Raw genomic sequence first — 25,624 nt, 5'->3', positions numbered from 1 at the left:
TCTTTGAGTTAAGAAACAGAGTTTTGTTTTGTTTTTTTTACTCAAAGACTCAAAAGTTTTTTTTGAGTTTTGTCGAAAAATGTATTTACACAGCTCATTGTAAGATATCAAAAAAGTGTTGGGAAACTACAAAAGCTTTGTATTGTAAAGATATTGTATGGTCATGAGCAAAAGGTATTTGACTTTACTAGACTGATGTTAACTCAATCTGTCCTGTCATCTTCTCACACCACAGTAAAATAATGAACAAAACATGCTACTGCACCAATTTAGAAAGCAAATAGAGACGTTAACAGCCACCACTCAACCCAGTTCATGTGAATTCTGGCTGTTGTAAATTTTGCTGTGAAATTCAATTTCTCCCACCAAGGATATGAATATACTGAAGGAAACCTCTGTGCTTTATGATCCAGCCGGAGCTGTAACCCAGCCGTGAAGTCCTCTACGGTGCAATATAAAAAATCTGTATAATAAATATCTGGCTGACAAAGTGGTGTTGACTTGTGAAGAAAAAAAGTCTAAGAATGTAGCACGTTGGAAATAATGATTATTGATTATTATCTGGTGTAAATTTAGGTGTTTTTGACCACAATCCTTATTAAATTTAGATTAATGTTCATTATTCTCAACAGGAGGGTGCACACAGTCCCACAGTGTTACTTTAATCAAGCAGGAGGATTCGTATTTTATAAAGCAGTTCTCAACAGTCCTGTATACGATCATGTGTGGACACAAACCAAACACACAGGTCAGTGGCTTTTGTGACTAAAAGCCACAGGACGCTCTGTGGTGTGATTACTGCGAGGATAATCTTTAGCACACATGGTGTCTCTGAGGGGAACTGTGGAAAGTTGGCTCAGAGTGACCAGCCTTCCTGAACAAACTGTAAGGTAGGCTGCTATTTTTATAAAGGCTTTACATTTGATGATATAAAAAGAAAGTGTTTGTGGTCATTTTTTCTTGAATATAATGGAAGTGAGGGGGGTATTGATGCCTTTACTTACACAAGAGCAAGAGTGTACCTCCATTGCTGTTTTTCTGTATCATGTCTTAGGCATTATTCCATTTTAACAATACTCCATCAAGTGGTCTTTTGCTGTAGGATTGGGTGCAATCAGTCTGACCATATATCCAACAAACCCTTCCATCTTCCCTGGGTATGAAAGATTATGTCATGATTATTGCTTTCAGGGGTGACGATGATGTGCTATTCATTCAGCACCAGGATTTTCTTGTTGTTACAGTTCAGTTAAATCCATGATGTAGAAATTGAAGACGGATGGAGTATGAAAATTGATTTAATCTGGTTCCTGTTTTCTTTCTGCCACTTTGTTTTCAGTGTATATCTGAGAGCTTAAAACCTCTTTCATGCCATGCCGAAACCTGTACTCTATAAAGTACTGTTTTTCACATCTGTTTCTTTCTTTGTACAAAGAAAAAAGAGAGAGAGAGAGAGAGAGAGAGAATAGTCTCTTTCTTTTATGGGCAACATCTTTCCAATGCAGAAACACGTTGTGACATTTGCACTGTTTGATTTTTATTTAATATTTTGAAGCATTCATCATCTGCTTGGTCTCCAAAACCCTCATGTGTAAAATATATTGTTCTCAGGAGACAGCTTACAAATGGGTGCAGAGACATCCTTCTTCCTGTCAAGGCATATCTGCTTACCTAATCTACACAAACTTAAAGAGTATTGTCCATTTACAGAGTTTAATCTTGTAGATAACATCTTTAAGTTTGTGTAGTTGTTTCTATTTGATAGTAGCCTGATAATTTGACTGAAATGCAATTTTGTGTTGCATCATTATCCTGCTCTACTTGAATCTCTGTACAAAACCGACATGTGGGCAGTGATTTCTGAGGACAGGAACCATGCAAATCTGTTAATGCTTTTGTGATACAAAAATCCACCATTTGATCCACTATTTGAGTGTCAAATGCCAAACTCTGACACAGAGAATCATAAAAATCCTCCATCCTGTGTACACAATTTTTTATTTAAGACCAAATTACATTAAAAGTAATCTGACAATTTTTGTTACTCTTTTCGCACAGACGTCAGATGGACTGTTTCAAAGTACATTTTTTGTAAAATGTCAAATCTTCCTCTACTTAACATCCCGCCATAAACTTTAGAGTTTCAGCTCACCTGCTTTACATTGATTCTCAATAGTGGGGAAGCCCCTGAAGGGCAGATTTTCAAAGTGACCCTCTGCAGCTGGTATTTGTCAGGATAAACTGTAGCTGCTGAGTTTCCTTGAAAGCAGAAACGTTAAAAGGCCAGTTAGGGTTAAGTGACTGATGCAGTCATCATTGATTGAATAAGAAACACTGAGGAGGCAACTTTTCCTTGAAAAGTCAAGTAGTTTTTCTGACAAATATAAATGATGAATTATAGTTGTTGGTAATGACATGTGGAATAGTTACATTATATTAAGTTCCATAACATATTTATTGAAAAGGTCCTACATATAGTAAACATACCCAGCCCTGCGCCCTATGGTAGTATCCTTATTATAGAAACAATTTGCACTGGTTTAGTACTTATGTTTTTTACATTATTTCTGAGCTTTGATGCATTTTATGCACAGATTTACAGTCATCTGAAAAGAATTTAAGGCCTAGCAAACAACCAAAACCATGAAATTATTTCAAACGAATGAACAATTATTTACAGGTAAATAAAGTTACAATAGAAAATTCCCTTTATTTATTTTTGGCAGAAACAATAATCAGCACTGATTTGGTTTAATGTAAAAATCCCAAATAAAAGGTTAAAAATTAGGTTTAATAGCTCTACACTTCAAAACCCAACCTTTAATGCTGCTGCAGTCCTTGAATAAGGACCATGAATAAGTGATTATAGGCAATACACCAAAAGGCATTTTAAATTTTAGGGGGTGGCAACTGATAGACATCAACCTTGAAGTCTGCTACAAAAAAGGCTTTTTCATGGCTGATCATATGAGTCGCCCTCCTCCCCTCAGAGAGAGGTAGAGGTCTCTCATCACAGGGCAGTTTAGCACGGTGAGATGGTTGAATGCTAGGACTTCATTAAGCCCCTCTTTTGTTAACATCTGGGTTCAGAAGAATGGCTCTTTCTCTGGTAAATGTTGCCCTGGCTTAACAAGGGATTTTATTACACCATGCAGTTGACATTGGCAGCAGTGGCACGTCTGGCAATGGAAACCCCTCAACTGTTTAGGTCACAGGAGATCAATCAAAGCAGCATGTTTCCCTGAGGTCTTCAGTTTTCACTCAGGGAGTTGAATGTGCATCTAATCTTGTTGTTAAATCCAGATTTAAAAATAGATAAATAATGATAATAACATCAACTCTAAGAGTTTTTAGTGAGTACTGTTTTAAATGCTTCCATGGTGAAGAACACACTCAGTACTCAGCCTGTTAATAAATCATTTGTGCAAAATCTTCTTTCCTCATTTTTCCCTTGTCCTGTCCTGCACCTGCATTCTCTTTTTTGGACGCACACATTATATCTTTCCTCAAAATGCTTCCACAAGAATTCCCAGCCCAAAGTGTAGCACTAATCTCCCATATCGCTCCATTTGCCACTTTGCCTCACACCATTTCCTCTCTCTCACTCTCTGTCCCCCGCTCCACCCCCCACCCATCCCTCTATGTTTTGATCCCCTCCCTGCCAGGGATGTGGCTGCCATGGCAACTGCTGAATCATCCTTCTCCGTCTGCAGGCGTCCTCTAATTCCATCTCCTCATGCAGCAAGGCCCTCCATCGTGCAGGCCTGCATTAGGATATTGATCTGCCGCTTCAATTTCCTATATTAGCTGCACCAGTCTGTGCAGGTTAGTCTCAGAGGATACGGAGGAGCGGCGGGCTGAACAGCAGCCATTCGAATGGGTAACGTACCCACAACAGTGAAGCACTGCTTGAGCTATGAGCAACTCATCCAGGACTACCCATGGCTGAGACGCTGGCTGCAGGAGGAGAAGGTGGGCGTTGTGTTTTTTTTTTTTTTTTTAATCTGCTGCACATGCTCTGCCACATGACTCTCTCATGACAGAGAGGCTGCACTGCACAGCAGCCAGCCACTGATGACAGCGCTGATGCTGCGTGCTGCTTATGTAATGGTCCTCGTCAGTTTAAATTCTGCTCTGCTCTTAAACGTTACTGTAATTTTTAAGGACACATGGGATTCTCTCTGAATAAGAATGGTAAATTGTTTTTATCTCTCTGAATAGACTGTAGCCTGTGTCACAAAAGATGTAGACTAGGTGCTTCAGTTTCTTCTAACTCCATTCAGGAGGATTGTCTGATGATAACAATGTTTGTTTCCTGTATTTGAACTGTTAGAATGCCTTTGCTTTCAGGTACTATTCATTGATCACATACTAAGTTAAAAGTAATTAGTAGACTTTGATATATACATTTGATCAAACCAGTTGAGAAACATCTTCAGTGCGTAGCTTTTTAGCCTGTTGTAGCTCATAGTTTTGGTTTTATGGGCCACCCATAAATCATGTAATATTTAATCTCAGTTGAGGTTTTACATTTATTTAACCAGAATCATGAGGTTCAGACCAGAAAAATACCCTGATCCTCAGAATACCCTTTGTGGTTTATGTGGATTTACCCTTACCTTCTTTCCCAGCCTTTTCTCTATGACACATCTCCTGAGTTTGCATCCTAATGGCCTGACAAGCTTAGCTATGTTTTGGTTCTCAGGTTTCATCTGGCTTTGAGGTGGAGACTTGCTTATGTTAGAAATGACATGTCCTGGAGCATCCCACGCCAAAAGGATGACTGAGTGCTTGTGTTTGGCGTCCTGTTGAGTGCTGTTCCTCTCCTTATTCTCTTTTTTTGGTTTCTCTTTGATATTTCTCCAGACCATTACAGGACATGAGTATCCAGAGTTTGTTAAAATCGTTGAGGTTGGGCCAAGAGATGGACTTCAAAATGAAAAGGTATACACTGTCATTTCAGTCCGGAATCTCATTTATATTTATATGTGCCCTTGATTTGTACCACCCCTGGAAAGCCCCATTTTTTTCTGTATCTGTCATACATAAAATAACCCATAACATATGGGTTGTGTGCCATAATTACCAGGAGCATATGTTTCACATTTTCTTTGAAATTGAATAGGAAAGATGACACGACTTCTGGCTTAGTTTACTCTGCTTAGCATGTCACAGCTTCATCATTTCCTTATAGCATGAGAGTAGTTTTACAGATTTCACTGGATGCAGAAAGAATTTCATTTACCACAACATGTTATTCAGAAAAAATATTGTACATTTTGAGAGATCTAAAAATACTCATCTGATGCAAGATAAAGATAATGATTAAAAAAATCTGCCAAATGTTGTGCCACCCATCTTGAAAGGAATCAAATCCAGAAAGAGCTGTTCTAGTTTCATTGTTCTCCAGGAAATTGTTCCGACAGGGGTGAAAATCCAGCTGATAGACATGCTCTCACGAACAGGCCTGCCTGTGATCGAGGCCACCAGCTTTGTCTCTTCAAAGTGGGTACCGCAGGTAATAACTCTTCTTTGTGCACAGCAAAAGAGCGCTGAGTGATTTATTAGCCTCTCTTTCTTGTCTACATAACTTCTAAGGAAAATCTGCTCCTCTAGCGTCCTTGTAAAGAATATTCGGAAAGAATATTTCAAGACATTCGTCACATAGTCGCCTTCTCATTCCCTGTCATAACTTGTTCCAGTGTTTACTTCAAACATGAAGAGCAAACACGAACATGTTTTGTTAATACTGAAAAATGTGACATAAAAACGTAATTCTGTCAGTTGAGGATTGTCTGCTGCCTATAGGTATGTGAAAACATTTGTTCTCTCAGGGACATGTTCAGATGATGTTTAAGGTTTATTTTTCTACATCATTTGTCCCTCCCTTCGTTTAGATGGCGGACCACACTGATGTACTCAGAGGAATCCAGAGAGCACCTCATGTTCAGTACCCTGTTTTGACACCTAACATGCAGGGTTTCCAGGATGCTGTAAGCATTAATTTTCAATTCAGCCTGATGATCTCTGCTACAAAACACAACTGTTTACCCATTCTTGTCAATTTGAGTTAATTGTTGGCTCCATAATTTTTTTTTTTTGCCTAATGATTGCTTCACTTACACAAGTGTGACTCCAACGCAACATTCAAAACAGTTTTACAAGTTCATTTTTCTCTCCTGTTTTAAGGTTGCAGCTGGTGCTACTGAAGTGGCGGTGTTTGGGTCAGCGTCTGAAACCTTCAGTAAAAAAAACATTAACTGCTCTATTGATGAAAGCATGCTGAGGTTTGAGGAAGTCGTTAACGCGGCCAAAGAGCGACAAATTCCCGTCCGTGGGTTAGTGCTCTCCAAATATTAACTGTCACTTACAATGAGTAAAAACACATTTTACTCACTTTATGATTTTACTTTGATCATCACACTTATGTTTTTTTCTTCCACTCCAAATGAAAACAAAAAAGTTGAAAATACTGTTTCTATATGTAGGAGCAAACATACAATTCAGTAATGACACCTTTATAGCAAAGTTCCAGATGGTCAGGTTATATCTGTGCATTAGAAAACCACAAGTCCAGATGGACATTAAACCATAGAGGGTAAGTTACTGAATATAGCTCTGCCTTTTGTCATATGGAAAAGCAAGGCACTGCAATTGTAATGCATCTTTTCCTAGGTTACATGAACCTGTTCACCCAAAACACACAAACACATCACCACGACGGTTTGTTGGATTAGTGTAAACACTGTCACTCTCTAAGAGCCAAATACTGTTTGATAATTTAGAAATGGAAGTGAAGTCCGCATTTCCACCAAATTCTAATCACTAATCTGTGAACCAAATCTCATGTAAATCTTTTCGGATTCCTGTGAGATATCTTTCAGATAAACAGATGAACGGCCAAATTAACGAGGCTACCGTAATAAACACCCAAATCAACAGGAATGTTCCAGAAGCTTCTAATCCTTATTTAAACTGAGCTAGTCCATCGAACAACAACAGGCAAGAGTGAAATATTTGGTTCTTCATAATGGCGATTTTTCACTTCAGTGAAAAAAATCATGTAAATCTGTTATCAGTAATTCAAAAGCCACAACAATAAAAGAATCAGCAGCTTGAAGTCCTCCATGTTACAGTGAATTGCTTCTCCATCCGCAGCAGTTTAGTTTTTATAGTTAGTCAAACAGGATTAAATGTTACACAAACACATTAAAGTTCTCACAGATGTTGTCTTCTTTCAGATATGTTTCCTGTGCCCTCGGATGCCCCCACGAGGGACATATTGAACCTTCCAAAGTTGCTGAGGTGAGATTAATTTTGTACATTCCTGCTATACTTCCATGCTTACTGAAGTGGTAGTTCAGTGGAGAAAATATTAAGGAATCATCATTTTGAATTAATATCACAAAACCATATTAACTAAACTCAGGTTTTGTAGACATGAACTGGAAGCTTACATTGGTCACGGTCACTTTTTTTTCATGACTGTTCATTAATTTCTCATATGCATGAAGAATTTTTGAGAAGATGTTTGTTTCATTAAGCGAAAGCAGAGCAGGCTTTTATCTCAGTGTCAAGTATTACTGCCTGGGAATGAGGGGGTGTTTTTTTTTCTAGCATTAATAAACTCCTATTATGATGCAAAAATTGCTGCTTAACCGTAAAAATTCCCTCCTTTTATTGCTAGTTATTTGTCAAGGCTTCCCATGTGTATTACAGAGCTGAGTCACGGGTCTTTGGTTTCAAGCATTGAGTAAGTTCTTCATACTGTGACTATAGACTAAACTGTCTCTAATGATGAAAAATAAAATCTAGTCTTACATTTGAAAATGTAAAGGTTCATTCTCTGCCATTCCAATGCAAAACCAGACTTGAACTGATACTTGAATCTTATCTGAGCACTGACAGTCCTTTTACTGTATAATTTCCCTTTCATGAGACCATTTTTGCTGTATTGTTACTGTTCTTTAGGTGGCAAAGAGGTTATATGACATGGGCTGTTGTGAGATTTCCTTGGGGGATACCATCGGTGTTGGTACTCCAAGTTCCATGTTTAAGATGCTGCAGAGTGTGATGAAGGAGGTGCCCACCAGTGCTCTAGCTGTTCACTGCCATGACACCTACGGGCAAGCACTACCCAACATCCTGACCGCACTTCAGGTAAGAACTCATAATATACAATACATCCATTTATCCCATAAATACTACTACTACTGAACACTACGACTGATTGTGTTATGATCCTACGTGCTGTTTGATTTTTATTTTTAGCATTAATAGAAGAAAAAGTAGAGCTAGTAGTAGAGGCAGTGGGGAAAAGGCTCTTAATTTAGTTAAGACTTTATACAAACTAGGACTAACACACAAACAAACAAGCTCTCCATGAACCCCAAATGCAAAAATCATGGGTAATATACTACCTATCAATTTTTCTAAAAGAAATTATGGTAAAAGTTTCCAAATGCTGCTTTCTTTGGGGGTAAGAAACACTCAAAGGACTTGGCATTTGGTGAAAGGTGCGAGACATGAAGGATCTCTGGAGGCAGGTTGAAAAAGTGTCACGGCTCTGTGAAGAAAAGAAAGACCCGAGTTCTGATAAGTCTTGGAGGACAGGTGTGAGCCATACGTTTCATTCACACCTCTTTCATGAGAAGAAAAGTAGGAAAAATGTGTCCTGATCTTTGTGTGATAGATGTGAAAGGTGGGCGTACTTTATCTTGTAAGGGCTCACAAATGCTGGCATTATCAGAAGAGGAGGCGCATTTACCTCAGCAGTGCATCGTTCTCTCGATCCTCACATCCTCACATGTTAAATTGTCTGACAACCTTTCTTTCTGTTTTCCCTGTGGCTTGGCAAGAATTCTTTGGGCACCTTCTCCTTCACATGCACATCCTTCTCCTTGTGATGAATATAAATATTCTTGTGGAGAACCGCAGGACCATTATGGATAAATGCCCAGCCTTTGCATACATCAATGTTGTTACTCATGATGACATGAAGAGGAGCAACCAGATGTGGAAGCAAAGTCGAGGTGGTGATTCTTGTTCCAGGATATCTTTCAGCTTCCTTAAGTGACTGCCAACATCATAGAGATCACAAGTCTTTTCTGAGGCCTTAAATCATTGTTCCTGCTGGGGATAATCATATGTTAAGCTGCTCCCAATCCATCTTTTTAGACAATTTTCAAAGCATAAGTTACCATATGTTTAAAGACAACATCTTTTCTTCATTTTTATAAAGAGCAATGGAAAGTAGTGTTTATTTTTCACTGGAATCAGGTAAAAGGAAGTTAAATTCTCATCAACGAGGCCATTTATTTTGGCCATTTAAGGTTGTTTGAAATCAGATTCAAGTATTTTAGACCCTCTAAGATCTAGACCTAATATAAATAATATAATATAACTGCTGACATTCTCCTCTTAAACAAAAATTGCCATTTTGAGTATGGAGCTGAAGAATAAAACAATGCATCACTGCTCAAATATTTATGAAACTCACTGTAAACCTGAATCTGCCCTGAGCTTTAATGACAATGTGTCAGTTTACAACATTATGAATGTATCCTCTGTTCGGCGAGTATTGAGAAGGCCCAAAACAAATGTGTAGGTTACAATGGGACACACAGAAAAGCAGGAACCATCAGTCAACAAGGAAGAGGGGCATTAAGAAACATGATCTAAGCCTCCCCACAAAGTAAGATGATTCACAAACTGCCCACTGAAAAAAAAAAAAAAATCCCAGAATCTTAATGAACATAAGATATTTCCAAAGGGCCCTCCCATCAGATCACACGCGTACTGTAGTGGAAAAAAAAACAAAAAACTTCATGGACAATTACAGTAATGTACTCTAATATACACCACTCACAAGGTGTAGTTAGGTTGTAAACCCCTGAAGAAGAGCTCTCGTCAGGGTGTTTCTCACCACTTTGCCCGTAGCAAGTGTAAAACTGACATAAATTCAGACATAAAACAGAGGTAACGCAGATATGGCTGTATCCGTTCTCTGGAGCACATTGTCATTGCAGAGGAGGAAGCTCATTGGGGGCTGGGTGGGTCAACAGATGTGAGGGGGTCAGCACAAAGGCTCACCTATTCAGTGTCTGTTGGACAAAGCAACTGAGAGCGAGGTGGATAGAAGGGCCCTGGGGGGCTCCTAACTCATCTGTCGCTTGGCTGTTGAACTCTGACAATGCTGTGCTTAAAGGCCAGTGGAAAATGATCCTTTCATTCGCTCGCTGCTGAGCATGTGATGAACGGCACTGCAGCTGCAGACCCAACTCGAGAAACTTTGGTAGCACTTCATTTCACAGCACTGTAAATATCCGGTGTGCAGAAGATAATTATACTTTCTGATTTTTAGTTTGAGTAAGTTACTGTATAATTACTGTGGTAATGTCATAAATTTACAGCGCTCTCACACAGTTTCAAACGAGAATGAAATAGTTTTAAGACCTGGAAACATTTAATCTGGAGAAACAACACACCTAGACAAAGACAAAGAACCTTAATGTTTATACTGGAAAATACAGTAACCAGTTTTGTGATGTACCTGTAAGATTTTCACACATATTTCCTGATATTTTATTTTTAAAATTGACAATTGTTACTTCTTACAGCTTTCCTGTCTACAACATAAAAGTTTACTCCATGCTTGAGTAGCATATATATGTAAAAATGAACTCATGAATTAACTTCATGTCACTGATGAGAATTATGAAGAATGAATGTCACAGTATTGTGACATGAGATAGCGGATACTTCTATACCTTGAACTTGTATGTAAAAAACTAATTAATCAGCAGTAACAAATATTTACTACAGCAGAATTTTTCAGTGTAATCCTATTAAAAACATGATTTCTAGCCAACTCTAAACACAAACACAATAAAGTATTTGCTTAGAGGAAAGTATGGTTTGATTTACTCTAATATTCATCTGTAACACTGCAACATTGTGCTGAAGTAAAGCTCAACAATGTCCATGTGTAAAGTAGCAAATATTTTTGAAGTTAGCTTTGATTTTGGACGACGGAGGGAAAAGGCTCAGAGGGACGGTGAAATTCCTCTGTGGATCATACTTAGAATGATTCATCACAGCTGCCCCGTGGCCACAGAAAGTAATAGCAGCCGGGGATATTTAGCCTACCATTTGCTCACCCATAAACAAGATGGAAATGAAAGATTTTATCATAGGTTTTCATTACTGTGTGCCAGAAGTCCACACCACCAACTGGGAGAGAAATGAATTCCCCCAGCGCTGTCAGCTCTGAGTCACCTCTTTTGTTCCTGATAAAGACATTCCTCAGTCTTTGTACCTTTTCTTTTCTTTTCTTCTTTTCTTTTTTTTTCAGGAGGTCTAGGGGGGCTTTGTTACAAACCTACTCCTGGCAGGTCACACAATGACAATGTATGTACTTAGATTTCACAGGCTTGGCAAGGAAAATTGTTTATTCTTATTTGCAATTTTGGTGTATTGTGTACTGCTGCAGCTGGGGAATACAGTATAACCTGTTTGTGCTCACACTTGAGCTCTCCGCTAACAATAACATTCACCTGCTGTATTTTAGGCACAGTTCAGCCACGATGGGCTGCATGTGCAAGCTCAGTAACTTTGTTTCACTGACATTCTGAGATGCTCTTTGAATGTTTTGATAACTTCAGCCCAGCTTTACATTGGCCTCGTTGCATGATGTTGGCATGACAATGTTAAAATTGACATTTAAAACATTGCCATATTATGACCATTGGGTTTTTCTTCAACAACATCATCTTCATCATTTTCTATGGTCTTTGTCGCTTTTCTGTGGTGATGATCAAAGCCAGTAATAAATAATGATACACTCTGCAGCTTAAATTAAAATTATAACGTCAAATTCCATTGAATCACAATAAATAATATATTTTACAGATACCGGAAACAAAGTATGCCAACAAGAACCGAACATTAAAATTTTATTGCTCAGAACACATGCAGCACACACACACAGCTGTTTTTGTTTTGGTGTGTGTGTGTGTGTGTGTGTGTGTGTGTGTGTGTGTGTGTGTGTGTGTGTGTGATAAATTAAATTGTACTTTTTTTTTTTAAATTAAAATAGACATTTTAAACAGCTGATAATTTATTATCATTAAATATATTTTTACTATGACTAAGACTTGGTCAATAAACATAGGAACAGGTGCATTCGGCATGGCCTGTGTCTGTGCCAATTAATAGTTTTTGTACTATTTTTAATGGATTGTCTCTGTAGATTTATTTTTCTGTAGCTTTGGCAGCAGAGACAAAATACATTTCTTTTTTTGGGGGGGTAATAAAGTTAAACATGGCTTGATTTTCCTTGTACTGACCACACAGCTTCCACCTGAAAGTAAAGACGTAAAACCAAATAGTTTCAAAGCACCAGGATTTTAGATTATGACTGATTGTCATGGTTGTTGGTTGTTCTGCATTCATGAAACCCAGAAATCCATGAAGAGGTAAATGTTGCAGGTGAATGACTTGATTATACAGTTCAGAATTTTTATGCTCAACTAAATCATGAAATAAAAGTGTAATTTATTTATTCTTTATTTTTGTTTTGTCTATCTCCTAGCTACCCACTAGTATCTGGGCTTTTCTTTCAAGTGTCAAACTTATTTATGCGTTCCTGGAAAGCGGTTATATGCAGTATGTCAGCAGTGGATCTGTGACAGTTTTCTTTCAGCTTCCCAGTTTATGTAGTAGTGGGTAAAGCATCACTGCTTCATATCCTTCAGTGAATACACGCTCTCTCTTCCTCTCTCTCCCTGACGCAGTTGCAAAACCAAAATGGGAGCATGTCCATCTTCAGCCTCGTCCACTCAGTGTGTAGAATGTCAACAAGCTTATCCCAAATCATGCAAGTTTCAAAATGCACTGTGTCGTTACACAGGAATGTATTGTTTTTATATAGCCACAGCCAACTGGATATGGCTTTTTCACACTGAGTGCACATCTGGTTTCTGGGCAGTGTGAACCTAACTGAGCACTGGCAAGCTCGAGCTCCTGACCACCAATCCCTGCGTGGTTACTGTCCAGAGGAGCAGGGCACGCTGCTGAAGGGTCTGTTTTGTTCCTCTCTGAAACAGTATGCTGAAGACCCCTGGCCTGACATGGTTAGCAGCTGAAAGCGAGAGCATTGGCATGGTAGATTACAACTCTGTGTTTATACTACAAAAATTCTGCCTAGTACAATATCCTGCTCTGGCTTTAACCAAGGTCTGGAAATCTCGTGCACTGCACACACCAGAGTAGATCTCCTCCTCCTTCTACCCCACCTCCTCGTCTTCCCTTGCCAACACAAACAGCAATTACGGCTGGCTCAGACAGCCCCTGAAAGAAGTAGGTTTTTGTCTGGTGGAAAAGCAACCAATTAGCAGCATTGTTCGAAAAAAAAAAAAAAAGGCAATGAGATTCCTTTAATTTAGCTTCCTCGGTCATGCTCCATGGGGTGAAAGTCCTTCATGACCTGATACTACTGAGAGGATCATCGTGTTAATTTTGTCTCACTGTGGGATCCTCTGACATCTGGCTCTGCCACAGAAGCTGGAAAACATCTTTAATATTCTCATGACGATCCCAGGGACATGTGGAAAACATCCCGAGACCTAAGTCCGTAATGACTCTGAAAAACTGAAGGTCTGGCTTCATCATTTTTGGTGTGAAAACAAAAGTTATACTCAGGGTTAGATAAGACACGTAAGCACAATACTTTTGTCTCTTCATGTGATATCTGCGTTCAGAAAAATTTTAAAGCACATCTCAATAAATGATGAAGTCGTCCTGTGGCGTCAACTTTAGTTTACATTTTACGATGTTTGGTGAGCTGTCCCGAAAGAAAAAATAAAAAAAACTGAAAACGCCTCATACATTTTCATAGGGATTCCAGACACTTGACATGATTTTTTTTTTAATAACAGACAATTTTCCTTCAAAATATTGATTTTAAGCAGCCAGTGAACCAAAGACGTATTGTTACATCCTAAGGACATCAGTGAAATAATTTATGACATTAACAATTATTTCTAACAACTGCACATTTGAGTAGTAATGTTACAATTCCTGTATTGTTGGCATGGTGTAAGAGGACACTGTCCAACCCAGGAAAAAATGTCTTCTCAGTGTGGCAAGAAAGTGAATCCCCATGGTTAAGGGCAGAGTAGTGCTGTAAAAACATGAGTAACCAGGAGAATCAGAAACATATGAAATGTTCTGTTCAGCATTTATAATGTTCCTCTCATACGAACAAGGCCGTAATTATGTGGTGCTGGCGGTCTGAGCTGACAAAGAGGGATGACTAAGCCATACTGTGGGACATTCTGTGCCCACTCATCTTCGAGACATAAGCCCACAGTTCTCCTAAACTGCTGTAAAACACGACCGCAGCCCTGGTAAGGCGCGCTGCAGCGGGTAGAACAATTCGACAATTCTTTGTTCCTGAATTTTTACCTGAGGTGAAGCCTGTGTGGAAGTGCTGAATGTCTCTGTTGTGTGTCCTTGCAGATGGGCGTCTGTGTGGTGGATTCTGCAGTAGCTGGCCTGGGAGGCTGCCCGTACGCTCAGGGTTCGTCTGGCAATGTCTCAACAGAGGATGTTCTCTACATGCTCCATGGCATGGGTATTGAGACCGTAAGTATGTCTTCGCGGTGCACTTTGACAGACCTGCTGTGTTTTATGTCTTTACAATCCCAACCCATCACCCAAACTCATACAATCATTCAGAGCTCATTTACATAAACAGATCACTGTGCAAACAGGCTGCTCTGTAAATGTTTATTTTATAATATCAGTGGTTTTACACAACTTGCACAAGCCCACAGTGCTGCATGCCTCTTCTCAGGAACAATTTATTTAACAATTCCTACCCCTGCTGGTGGAATATTTTCACTACAGTTTAGTTTTCACCTGTTGCACACACCCATTTCCATCCATGAGCACCTTGCCTTTTACATTCACTTTTTGTTCATCTTACACACAGTACACCACCTTGTAGACATCGTATTTTAACTTCAATAATTTTATTGCAGGGTGTGAATCTCGCTAAAGTTATAGAGGCCGGTGACTTTATTTGCAACGCTTTGCATCGCGAGACAAACTCCAAGGTTGCCAAGGCCAGAGGCAGGACACTGTGATGTGTTTCTGTAAAGGAACGTGTTTAAATTTTTGACTCTGTTCCCTTTAAAGTGCTTCCCCTGTTGTTGCGGCCTTTGAATTTGTTGCCTATGCTGCTGTATCTTAAGTACACTTGTTTTAAGCTGTCTGAGGTATCTGAAACAAGAACTCTCAAGAATAATTACTAGATTTCAACATTTGTGTTGCAAAACCACCTCTTTCAATTTCAGCTTCCTATTTTTTTAGGAGTTTATTCAGATTTGAAGGACCATCATGATCAGCCAAAATATCAATTGTTTTTTGTCTGCTCTGTATGGTTGAACATTACGAAAGAGCAAGGACGGTCATGCCAGCTTGAAAATAACTCAAGGGAGAGAACTTACTCCATCAGGGCAAGTGCTCTTATGTTCTGTGTGAGTGGTCTAGACTGATGAATTGATAAGTTAATACTTTTTACAGGATGAATCATCCATTTCTATTATAAAACGTTCTCTCATTTATTTGGTTCTGACAAATAAAGCCAGTAAAATTCAGTCACTTCTATTACTTTGCACTGTTCAGTGGCCTTATAAAATATTTGAATAAAAATTTAGTTGGTAGTCTGCTTTGACTAAATTGACTCTTCTCAAATTTAAATGTCTGCAGTATACTTCTCAAATGACCTTTTCAGCTTTTCCTCCCCGGTCAGATTCTGTAAGAATAGCAATCAAAAAAAGACTCCTCTCAAACTACCAGAAAAATAAATAACCATTTAAAAGAAGTCTCCGAAGAGTTTCTGCCCTCAGGTTTGCCAAAGGTCATTTATAAAGTGCCCCTTAATTGTTTTTTTTGCCAAAATTTTACCATGACATAAGCTACTGTCTGTGTGAAAGTCAAATGTAGTTGCCTTTTACCTTTGTCTCTCCTATTTATATCCAATTGCTATTTGTAAAACATAATGCAAACGAAACATTAAAACGTGACATTGAATATGAATGAAATTTTTTGTCTCTGTCCTGGTCCTCAGGATACCTCTGGTTTTCTGTCCAGTCAGGTAATTGTCATTAATTGTATTCACCTTATATCTCAGTAGTAAATCAGAATAATTAAAATGCCAGAGTGGAAGCCGACTGGACTCTGGGAGCGAACCAGGTCTGAGAAAAATCTCAATTCTAATGAACAGATGTAGCAAATAGCTGGTATATTTGCATAAATGTATTAAAAATTGATAAACTGCCAACTCACAACGGCTCACCTTCATCACAGATGCAGATTTGCCTCTGTCTATACCAATCTGCCGCAATCCAATAATGAGTGAGTGAAACTTTGGAAGATGAAATATGAAACATTCCATAGGATGAATAATTTACGTATATAGAACTTAAAAATACAATTTTGTTGGTACTGCAGTAAAATTTTGCCACAATTTTAAATAAGGACATGCATATTTCCTTTTCTCTGGTGCTGATTGCTATGGTATGATACAATATTGATTCAGAGTGGTCCCATTTAATCAAAGTATGATTCCTTTCTGCTGGGAAAGTTTTTTAAAAGTTTCTGCACCTTCATCTGGTTCTTTTTTTAGAGGCTGGGGATCAACATTTTACACAATATTTCTCACAGGCAGGTTCTGACCTTTTGGTTAAAGCTTGGTTAACCGGCCTTCTTAGTGAAGCTAGTTTAACACATAACCATACTAATATTTGGTAGTGGTACCGAGCACAAAATACAGTTGAGCCTGAGACACATATAGTTTTGGGGTTAGGGTTAGTACAGTGTAAACCAGCATTGTATTTCAGGATGGATTGGCTTTGCGCTACCTGATGATGGCGCAAAGCCAATCCATCCAATCCATTTTGAAATGTTCGAAAACTGCTGGTGTGCTACAGGAAAATTCAATTTTCAGTTCAATTTAATTTATATAGCACTTTCCACAGTCACAGTTGCGCTTTGCAGAGACCCAGAGCCTGATCCCAGAGCAAGCACTTGAAGTGACAGTGGCAAGAAAAAACTTCCCTTTTAACAGGAAGAAACCTTGAGCAGAACCTGGCTCATATGGGGGACCCTCCTGCTGATGGCCGGGCTGGGTGAAAGGAGGAAAAGGAGAAAGATAGGACAGCTGGGAATGGAGGGGAGGAGGATAAGGACATGCAGCATATAAAGCTTAATACAAATAGGAGAGAGCCAGCATTCAAATTTAGTGGATTACAGTTAGTGGATACTGTGTGCTCAGCACATTACAGTTATGACGGTAAACAGAGCACAGAAGCAAAAAACATTATAGTCTACATAAGACAGGAAGACCACCAAAGCAATTAGGATTCATCCTAACTATGTACATCAGTACCACATTTCATGGCAGTTCATTCGTCCTAGAGCAACTCCACTTGCATGGACAGTTCATTTAGGTGTAAAAGCGGACACACAAGCTGCCCTCGTGCTGCCAGCAGCAGCCATCATACAAAACCAAGTGAAGCAGGATCGTGGTGAGGGTAAGGATCACACGCAGGCTTACAGATAAAATCCTGCAACCATTTGTTGAACAATAATCTAACCTCTGAGAACATCAAATACAAGGCAAACAACTCTGAAACCCTCCCAAAACTCTAGTATCAGAGAGAGTACAAAGCCCCAAGTCACTCTGAGAGAACAGTATTTTATTTTGAGATAACATTATTTATAAATTAACTTTAATAACTAACTTTAATAAAGCACATTTAGACAGATTACTCTTTGTAGTAACATCGTCATCTGGTACCAAGACAAGTTACGCTACAAAAGGCATATAAAAAAACATATACCATGTCACACAATACTGTCATAATATCTGAATCAACAATGCGAAAAATCGGATATTTAGGCAACAAAATCAAAACCATCTGATAAGTGTCATCAGCTCAAACCTTTTTAGAGTTAAAAAGGAACAAAATGATGATTTGGAATTTTGATAACACACATCTAATAGATGCATCTACATCAGAGAATAACAACACAGTTGCTTTTCTGCGGATTGTGATATTTTGTTTTATCTCTTTTTCTCGTCATCCTACAAGATGAAAGAAATAAAAGTTGAAAAAAAATTGTAATTTCATTAAATATCAGAGACTTAACATATTTTGTATTGACTTATTGCTGATGTACTTACCAAATTTTAGTGACGACAGCCAGAGGCATTAATATAACGACTCCAACAAATAGCACAGTTGCAAACACATACAGCAGATAATCTGAAAAGACAAAATATTTGACATTTAATATATTCAAAACTGTGATGATACATAGGAATTCATTTTAATAATATCAAAATCACAAGTGGAGAGTACAGAATTGAAAAAGGAAATTTACCATGTGACCATGTGTGACCATGCTCAGAATCACTGATTTTAGGAGGTTTAGACGGACCACTACTGCTTTTTGAAGATGTCACTAGAATGGGCATAAAAAAAAGAAACTTAAAACGTTTTCTGTGAACAAATTGTATCATTAAAATGTCTTTTAAATCCAAATCCTACTCACTGAAGTGTGATCTGTTATGAAGAACATCATGAATCATGTTGCACGTGTGTAGATCTTCACTGTGTAGGCCTTCACATGAGCACGGATGGTGTAGTGCTGTGCCCAGAGTGGCTAAGAAGGCCATTTTACATTCAGATTCTGCACCAAGGATAAAAGCCGGATCTATCTTGTTGAAACATTCATTACTGTGGAGGTCACTGTTGCTGCATTGAGCCTCTTCAGGGCTCCAGCATTTGGCTTGGAAAGTTTTTAACAAGTCTCTGGTAAATCAGAGAAAACATGTTTTAGTTGCAGCCACTGGGTAGCAGTAATTTATGGGTGTTTAGGAAAAATAAATACAGCACATTTCATCATCTTTAACATCCTGTGAAAGACCATTATTATGATAGTTCCACATACATTTTGTTATTAGATTTAAAAATTTAATGGGACAAATGGCACCGGGATAAACACAAGAGACTGCACAAACAACTGTGAGTGTGTTACAACATGACCTTTTTAAAAAAAAAAAAAAAAAGTAATTGCCTATGGACATTTCAGCTTAATTAGATGCAAATTGTACATGTGCCCTAAAAACATGCCCAGTGTGACAACCCAGTTTCAAATTATGTGCTAATATACCCTGAGCCACTGATTAATGAGTTCACTTGTAAATCTAGATTTCAGTTTCCAACACATATGCAGTACATACAAATAAGCATGGCTTAATGCTGCTCATCACAGAGGAGATGATTAGGTTCTCACCCCCTCCTGTCTGTATGTCAAAATCTGAAGTGCTTTACAAGATCACAACTATTGATTAGACGCTTAAATAATTTTTCTGTTCACATTAACTTTTGTTTTCTGTGGTACTACTAAAGTGTCTGAGATGCTGTGGAGAGAGACAGAGTAGCAACACACCTGCAGTTGCTGTCATCAGCACACTGGTTAACTGAAACCTGGCAGATCCAGGTCTCGTCTTCACACGTGCCGCTGTGCAGAGCAGTTTTCATTTGCAGACAGTACTGATCTGAAGCCTCACACTCACACATGGCCAACATCTCTGCAACATTCTGCGGCATGCTGCCATAGAAGTGCCGAGTCTCTTGCTGGCAGCGGTCGCGGTCGCATTGATCTGCCATACATGCCTGAAGAACAGGTGCTAGGTGCCTGTTGCAAACTGCATCGTTGACACAGACTCTCATCTGGTCAAAGCAGGATCCAGCACCATCATATACTATGAAAAGAAATGCAGTAAATGGGTTTTTTGAGACATCACTGCTGTGTTGATTAAATTCATCACAACCTTTCATAATCTCAGTTGACGTTAAGTCAGAGCAAAATTAATCACCATATCCTATCAAGCTGCTTGACTTACAGTCCGTCACTGTGCTCCTCTTCAACTGATGTGCTGTACAAATAATAGAGAACACAATTAGCTTTTCTACTGTGCTTATTAAAACCAATCTGCTGTTCATAACACTCATTCTGTAGCACAATAGTGTTCTTCAGATTACCCTTCGGTAAACAAAAACCTATAAATGCTTATCATAGAGAGTACTGAGAATACTGCACCTGGCTTTCTGTGGCATTGTGTGGCCAGCGCTTGTAAAGAGTCACAAAGCTCCTCCTCCCAGGCACACACACACCCTCGCAGAAAAGGAAATTGGTCCAGTACGGTCTGGATGGTCATGTTACAGACCTCTGAGCCTTTTATTTGGCACCCTTCATCTTGAATAACACAAACAAGAGGGGGTCAGAAAAACAGGATTTTCCATAAGCGAGTCAGGTTTTGTTTGTGCAACAGGTGTTTCCTATGTGCCTGCTGCTCGGATTGTTTCTCTTGTAAAAGCTGTTTATATGCGGATATATGTAGGCAAAATCAGATTTATCATCATAATACTGTAATCTAAAGCCAAAACAGGCATTTATTTTAAAGGCAAGTGAAGCCTTGTTTATTGTTGTCCGTTTAGTTAGTTATGCAGACCTTCCTCCAGGCTATTGCCTCAGTTATTACATTTAAGCTATAGTCCAAGAAGTACAATTCAATTAAATAGCTTCATATCCTAAGCTTCCTGAGGAAATGCAATCATTACTTTTACAGTGCCCATAGAGAACATAAGGATAACCACGTTCCAATTCCCTGCAGCAGAAATAGGCCCAGTAAATTGGAAATGTGTCATTTTTACTGTTACAGATGCCGTCGTAAAACGCCTGTTCACTCTCGCATAAATCTGACATGCAGGTATCCACAGCAGTCAAACAGTCAGAAGGTGCAGACGAAACGCTGATGCTGGATATTTGAGGAATAACAATCCCTGAAATACAAGTACATCACAATCAATTATTTATTAATCTTGACAGCTGATTATGTGTGAATTTATCTGCATATCATTTAGATATTTCTTGTATTTGTCTTAAACTTTTATAGAAAAGTTACTTGTATAAACGACAGGACACATAGCTCTGGTTTAAAGCCTTGATTTTAGTTACATCCCCGACAACTCATATTAAGTTGAATTTAATCCATTTTAGAGCTTTTCTGTAAAAAAAAAAAAAAAAAAAATATATATATATATATATATATATATATATATATATATATATATATATATATATATATATATATATATATATATTTCATCATGACCACTGAGCTGGACTCACCAAGGACGACTGCAGCTTCCAGACGTGTTAGTTTCATGATCGCTGTTGCAAAGCTGTGAGCTGACAGCTGAAGCTCTCCTGCAGCTGATCTGTGCCTCCGGTTGGTGTTGGTGCACTTAAGCTTGGACACACCACCCACAGTCAACAGGATGTAACACATTTACTGAAAGCTGTACCCTGCACAGTGTAATCAAATGACACACACAATTCACAAACAAAACATACCCAAAGGAGCAACAAAAACAACTGACACACTCATAGTGTGTGTGTGACTTTTTGGATGTGTGAATGAAAATATCTAAGGGTCTTCTTTTTCTTATGTCCAAAGGTATCACTGTATTTCTTTACAGGTAGGAATTAACTACCAGATTTGTTTCTAATGACTTAAGAAGTTTGGGTTAAGGTGTTTTAGGAGCTACAGTAAATGACAGTTATAAAATTTGTCTCAGTAGATTTTGTTAGCTTTTTGTTTTTTGTTTAGTATTTCTAGAACTCTAATTTAAAGCAGCTATAATCAATATATTTATATTAATAGTGGCTCATGTGACTACTTGCGTAACAATTTTCACTGGACTCTGCAGTTCCCCCAGCTTTACAGACCATTTTTGTGTGTTTCAGCACTTTGTTTTGGTTTTCTGACCTGCAACTCAACTCTTCTGTTTCACTCCTATTGCTCTTATCAACCTGTTTGCAGACCCCAGAGGTAGCTATTTTCCATGACAAAGCTCTTATCACCAATGGTACGCTAACCTTACCTACTTTGCACCAAACTCAGACTGAGATAGTGGCTAACTGGTGAACTCAGTAAAAAGTAATAGAGCCAAATTTCCCCCCTCAGGAGTCAGTACAAAGGAATCTGAAACTTGCCTGGTTGCCAGAAACAGAACTCTAAATTAATGATAGTGTTGCTCTGTGTCTGATTGTGTTCGTCATAGTTCATCATATCAGTTTAAAGGGTGATAACATGTCAGTGATGCGTTCACAGCTTGTTTCTAGTTCCCACAATTGGTTGAAAAAAAAAACCCAGTTATTGCAGATTTAAAGCATATTGATTTTTTTTCTACTTTGTTGATCTAACAAAAATAGACTGAATGTTGCCCTTGGCAACTGGGCAACTCTAGTGTACCAAGTGTGTACTATTGTGTGTGTACCATGTGTACCATTTATTTTTATTAGTGTAACTCCACGTTATTTTTGATGGTGGATTTATACTGAAAATTTAGTGTAACTGTTCCGTGTGTGTGTTTTTGCAAGTCACTGGGCCCACAGATCAGAGACAGCAGAAGATAAACAACACAGGCAGATACTTTATTCATAAGAGATGTGCAGAAATACAGACACCATGAGGACAAAACTGACTACTACTTAATACACTTTGAAAGCTCACTAGATCTTGTCCATTCTGTGTGTCAGAGCTGACTCTCAAAAGCCTGTAAAATCAAAAGTCATGACATCGCCATTTAATAGCAGCTAAATCTACAAAAAAAAAAACAAACACATTCACTGAGTTACTATTTCTAGAGACCCAAAATAAAAAGCTAACAAATCATACACCTGCTTTCAAAAACAATGAAAGAAAAAGTTCCAGTAACAGAAATGCAAAATCTTCACAGAGCACCAACAACGTGGTGAAATTCTACTTAAATCTTTGTTAAATACAAAATCAAATATTGCAGCTCTGTTACTGGAGCTACACTACTTGTGGGTTTCCACTGTAAACAAACCACGTCTGTGGAGAACAGATGAAACAAATGCATCACAACACAGTGAGTAGTTCTGTTACCACAGCCGTCATCACAGATGTCTCAAGGTGTTTGAAACTAACGTTCTGTAAGTTTAGTATGATATTTCAGATGACAAATGACAAATGGGTGTGAAATGAGTGAAGTGTGGTTAACTTATTGTCTAAGACTGAAAAGTTTCACATTTATATATAACAAATTAAGTTTAGAGTTAGTAGCTTAAAAAGCTGAACTTAAAATTTAATTAAAATCATGTAACCTCAACAACAAGACAAAGGCTAGTTTATATGCTTTGTATGAAATATATTAAAACACATTCACTTGACCACTGTCAACACTAATCGACTCTCATAGAGAAGTTAATTTGTACATTAAGCACGTTCAAAACCAATGAATACTGATCATGGTGCACACTGAGGTCAAATACATACACTTTTCAAATAAAGAAAAGGAGAAGAGGTATACAGTGCATGTCAAAATGTTCAAAGCTCTCAAGCTTCAAGTCAAGAATCAAAGCAGTCCTGTGAAAACGTGAAGCATGTGAACACTGAAGCTGTGAATGTGGGAGTAAATTCACATTTCTTCACATGAATATGCGACAGTGATTTTAAAGTTTACTTTTGTCCACAATCCACTGAACAGAAATCTTGCTGGGCCGTTGAGCATCCATTTCCCATCTTTGTTTTCTGTCACTGTAACATTACAGCGTTTGTTTTCTTATTTGTGCAGTTCTTTCATATTATTCTTGCCATTTCCTGATTGCTTTTTCAGTTTAATTGATTTATTTGATTAGCTTGATTTGACGAGAGATTTCCACACAGTTCTTGTACATTCATGTTGCGACACTTTGCACATGAGCAAGAGTACTTTATCAGAGGTTTTATCTGTACTGCTGATTACAGTGATGACTAATACTTGTTTTGTGTGTGTTTATGTCTGTTATGGTTACTTGAATAGCTGTTGTATTTCATAACATTTGTATTCGTTTGCTTTATTTGGTGAATATTTGATGTGCTGTGTGTTTGTGGATCTAGATTCCATGACTTCAAATTGCAATTATGTTGAATGAAATTTCCCATGTGAACAGGAACCATTAGAATTGGCTGATTGCACTCCATCCATCTGCCTTATCATAGAAATAATTTGCCCTGATGAAAAGGTCTCCTGACAGAAAGCTTGTTTTTGGTGGTAAATCTGCATGGAAGAGTGTGCAGCTGCTGCTTTAATATTCTTTCTCTCATTGTTTCTGCCAGCGCAAACACCATGTGCTCCAAGCAGTCACAGCTACTGATGAATCAGAGCTTTAGTGTTTGAGGATGTTAAGTGTTTGAGTGTTTGTTTCAGGCTTATGTTTGAAACTTGAGTCTTTTTGCCTACTTTGAGTTTGAGTTTGCTCGAGATTGCACCCATATGCAGGCTTATTAGTTGTGATTACATTTTACAATTATGCACTGGTTCTAAATATTCATGAGAATAATATCTTATCATACCTGTCTTCACAAGAGTACTTTAATTCTCCCTCCGGGAACTACTCAGTATAACCCAAGCAGCTGAGAACAGGAGAAATTGTGGTGGACTTCAATTGTCCTTCCTAAAGTCATAAAGATTATAAAGAAGCTGTATAAACAAGCTTGAGACTGAGAGATTGACTATTCAGTCCCCAGACCAGCAGAAAAGCTAATTGTTGGGTGTAAGAAAACAGCTTTCAACTGCTTCATCATCACCACTGAGATTCCCTTGAACAAGGCCTTTGTACTGGGCAGCTTCTAGGTGTGACAGTGTGTAACTGTGTGGGTGTGCACAGGGTGTTCATAGAAGAGATGGCATATTTTGCAGATCAGTAATTTCCTCACTGGGCTCGCTGGATGAAAAATCAAAGGCTGACTTTAGATTATTTTTTTATGATTGTTAGTAAGTGCAAAATGAAGATGAGTCTTTAAGTGAAATGATAGATAGGTTGGGTATTGTGAATGACAGCCAGCAGCTTATATCGTAAAGTATAATTGTGCAATGGAACTGTGATAATCCATTTTGTGTGTAAATGTGATAATAAAATTTTGTGTCAGTTGAAGTGTATGTAGATTACAAAAGTATTTGGGAAATTGTGAAACTTGCTGATAAGATTAGTTTGTGATTGTTTTTGAATGGCTGCTTTATATTCAGATATTCATATTCATGACTTTCATGATGAATATTCATTTAACCTAAGTTATTATGGGTGTAATGCTGGTAGCTGTCCATTAAGCATAATTTCATTATTTATTCAAACAAATGTATATGTTGACATGTTGTTGTAGCAATTACTTTCAAACCTGGTTAGATAATTTAATTTCCCACTGAAAAAAACAAAGAAAAATCAATAAGAAAATTAGAAACCGCCAATGAGGGCTTGTTAATAGGTATTACTGCTGTCAATACACATGCAGAGAACTGATGTAGACTGTTGTAGATTTCTATCACTCTGCAGCTCTCAGCAGAGGTGACTGACAGAACCATTTCAGTGCATTTCAAAATGGATCTTTCAAACTCTTATGCCTCTTACTGACTGTCACTTCTACCCAGAGGCGAAAAATTCACCCGTTCTTGAAAGCAGAGGAGAAGTTCTTGATTTG

The 25,624-nt window shown here is 38.2% G+C and overlaps 2 protein-coding genes across 5 annotated transcripts; one reads left to right on the top strand and one right to left on the bottom strand.

Moving 5' to 3' along the window:
• The first annotated feature begins 3,876 nt into the window (after positions 1–3,876).
• hmgcll1 (3-hydroxymethyl-3-methylglutaryl-CoA lyase-like 1) lies at positions 3,877–15,204 on the top strand. 4 transcript variants are annotated; one of them, XM_041050163.1, is made up of 9 exons: positions 3,877–3,972; positions 4,867–4,944; positions 5,411–5,518; positions 5,898–5,993; positions 6,190–6,338; positions 7,242–7,305; positions 7,972–8,160; positions 14,521–14,646; positions 15,045–15,204. In XM_041050163.1, the coding sequence occupies exons 1-9, from the start codon at positions 3,877–3,879 to the stop codon at positions 15,147–15,149; spliced, it is 1,011 nt and encodes a 336-aa protein (XP_040906097.1). In that variant the 3' UTR covers positions 15,150–15,204. The 4 variants fall into 4 exon arrangements, with proteins under 4 accessions (XP_040906097.1, XP_040906098.1, XP_040906099.1 ...); XM_041050164.1 differs by lacking the exon at positions 4,867–4,944; XM_041050165.1 differs by lacking the exon at positions 5,898–5,993.
• Positions 15,205–17,824: 2,620 nt separating this feature from the next.
• On the bottom strand, positions 17,825–21,342 carry gfral (GDNF family receptor alpha like). Its single transcript, XM_041050314.1, has 9 exons — positions 21,271–21,342; positions 20,793–20,921; positions 20,179–20,334; positions 19,955–20,014; positions 19,525–19,840; positions 18,625–18,884; positions 18,454–18,534; positions 18,254–18,335; positions 17,825–18,154 (listed from the first exon to the last, which is right to left on the bottom strand). The coding sequence occupies exons 1-9, from the start codon at positions 21,305–21,307 to the stop codon at positions 18,085–18,087; spliced, it is 1,191 nt and encodes a 396-aa protein (XP_040906248.1). The 5' UTR covers positions 21,308–21,342; the 3' UTR covers positions 17,825–18,084.
• Between the last annotated feature and the right edge of the window lie 4,282 nt (positions 21,343–25,624).

Source organism: Toxotes jaculatrix, chromosome 11, assembly GCF_017976425.1.
Source record: "Toxotes jaculatrix isolate fToxJac2 chromosome 11, fToxJac2.pri, whole genome shotgun sequence".
In the NCBI taxonomy this organism is placed as follows: Eukaryota; Metazoa; Chordata; class Actinopteri; family Toxotidae; genus Toxotes; species Toxotes jaculatrix.
Note: the sequence above shows the minus strand (reverse complement) of the source record. Positions and strands in the feature narration are given on the sequence as shown.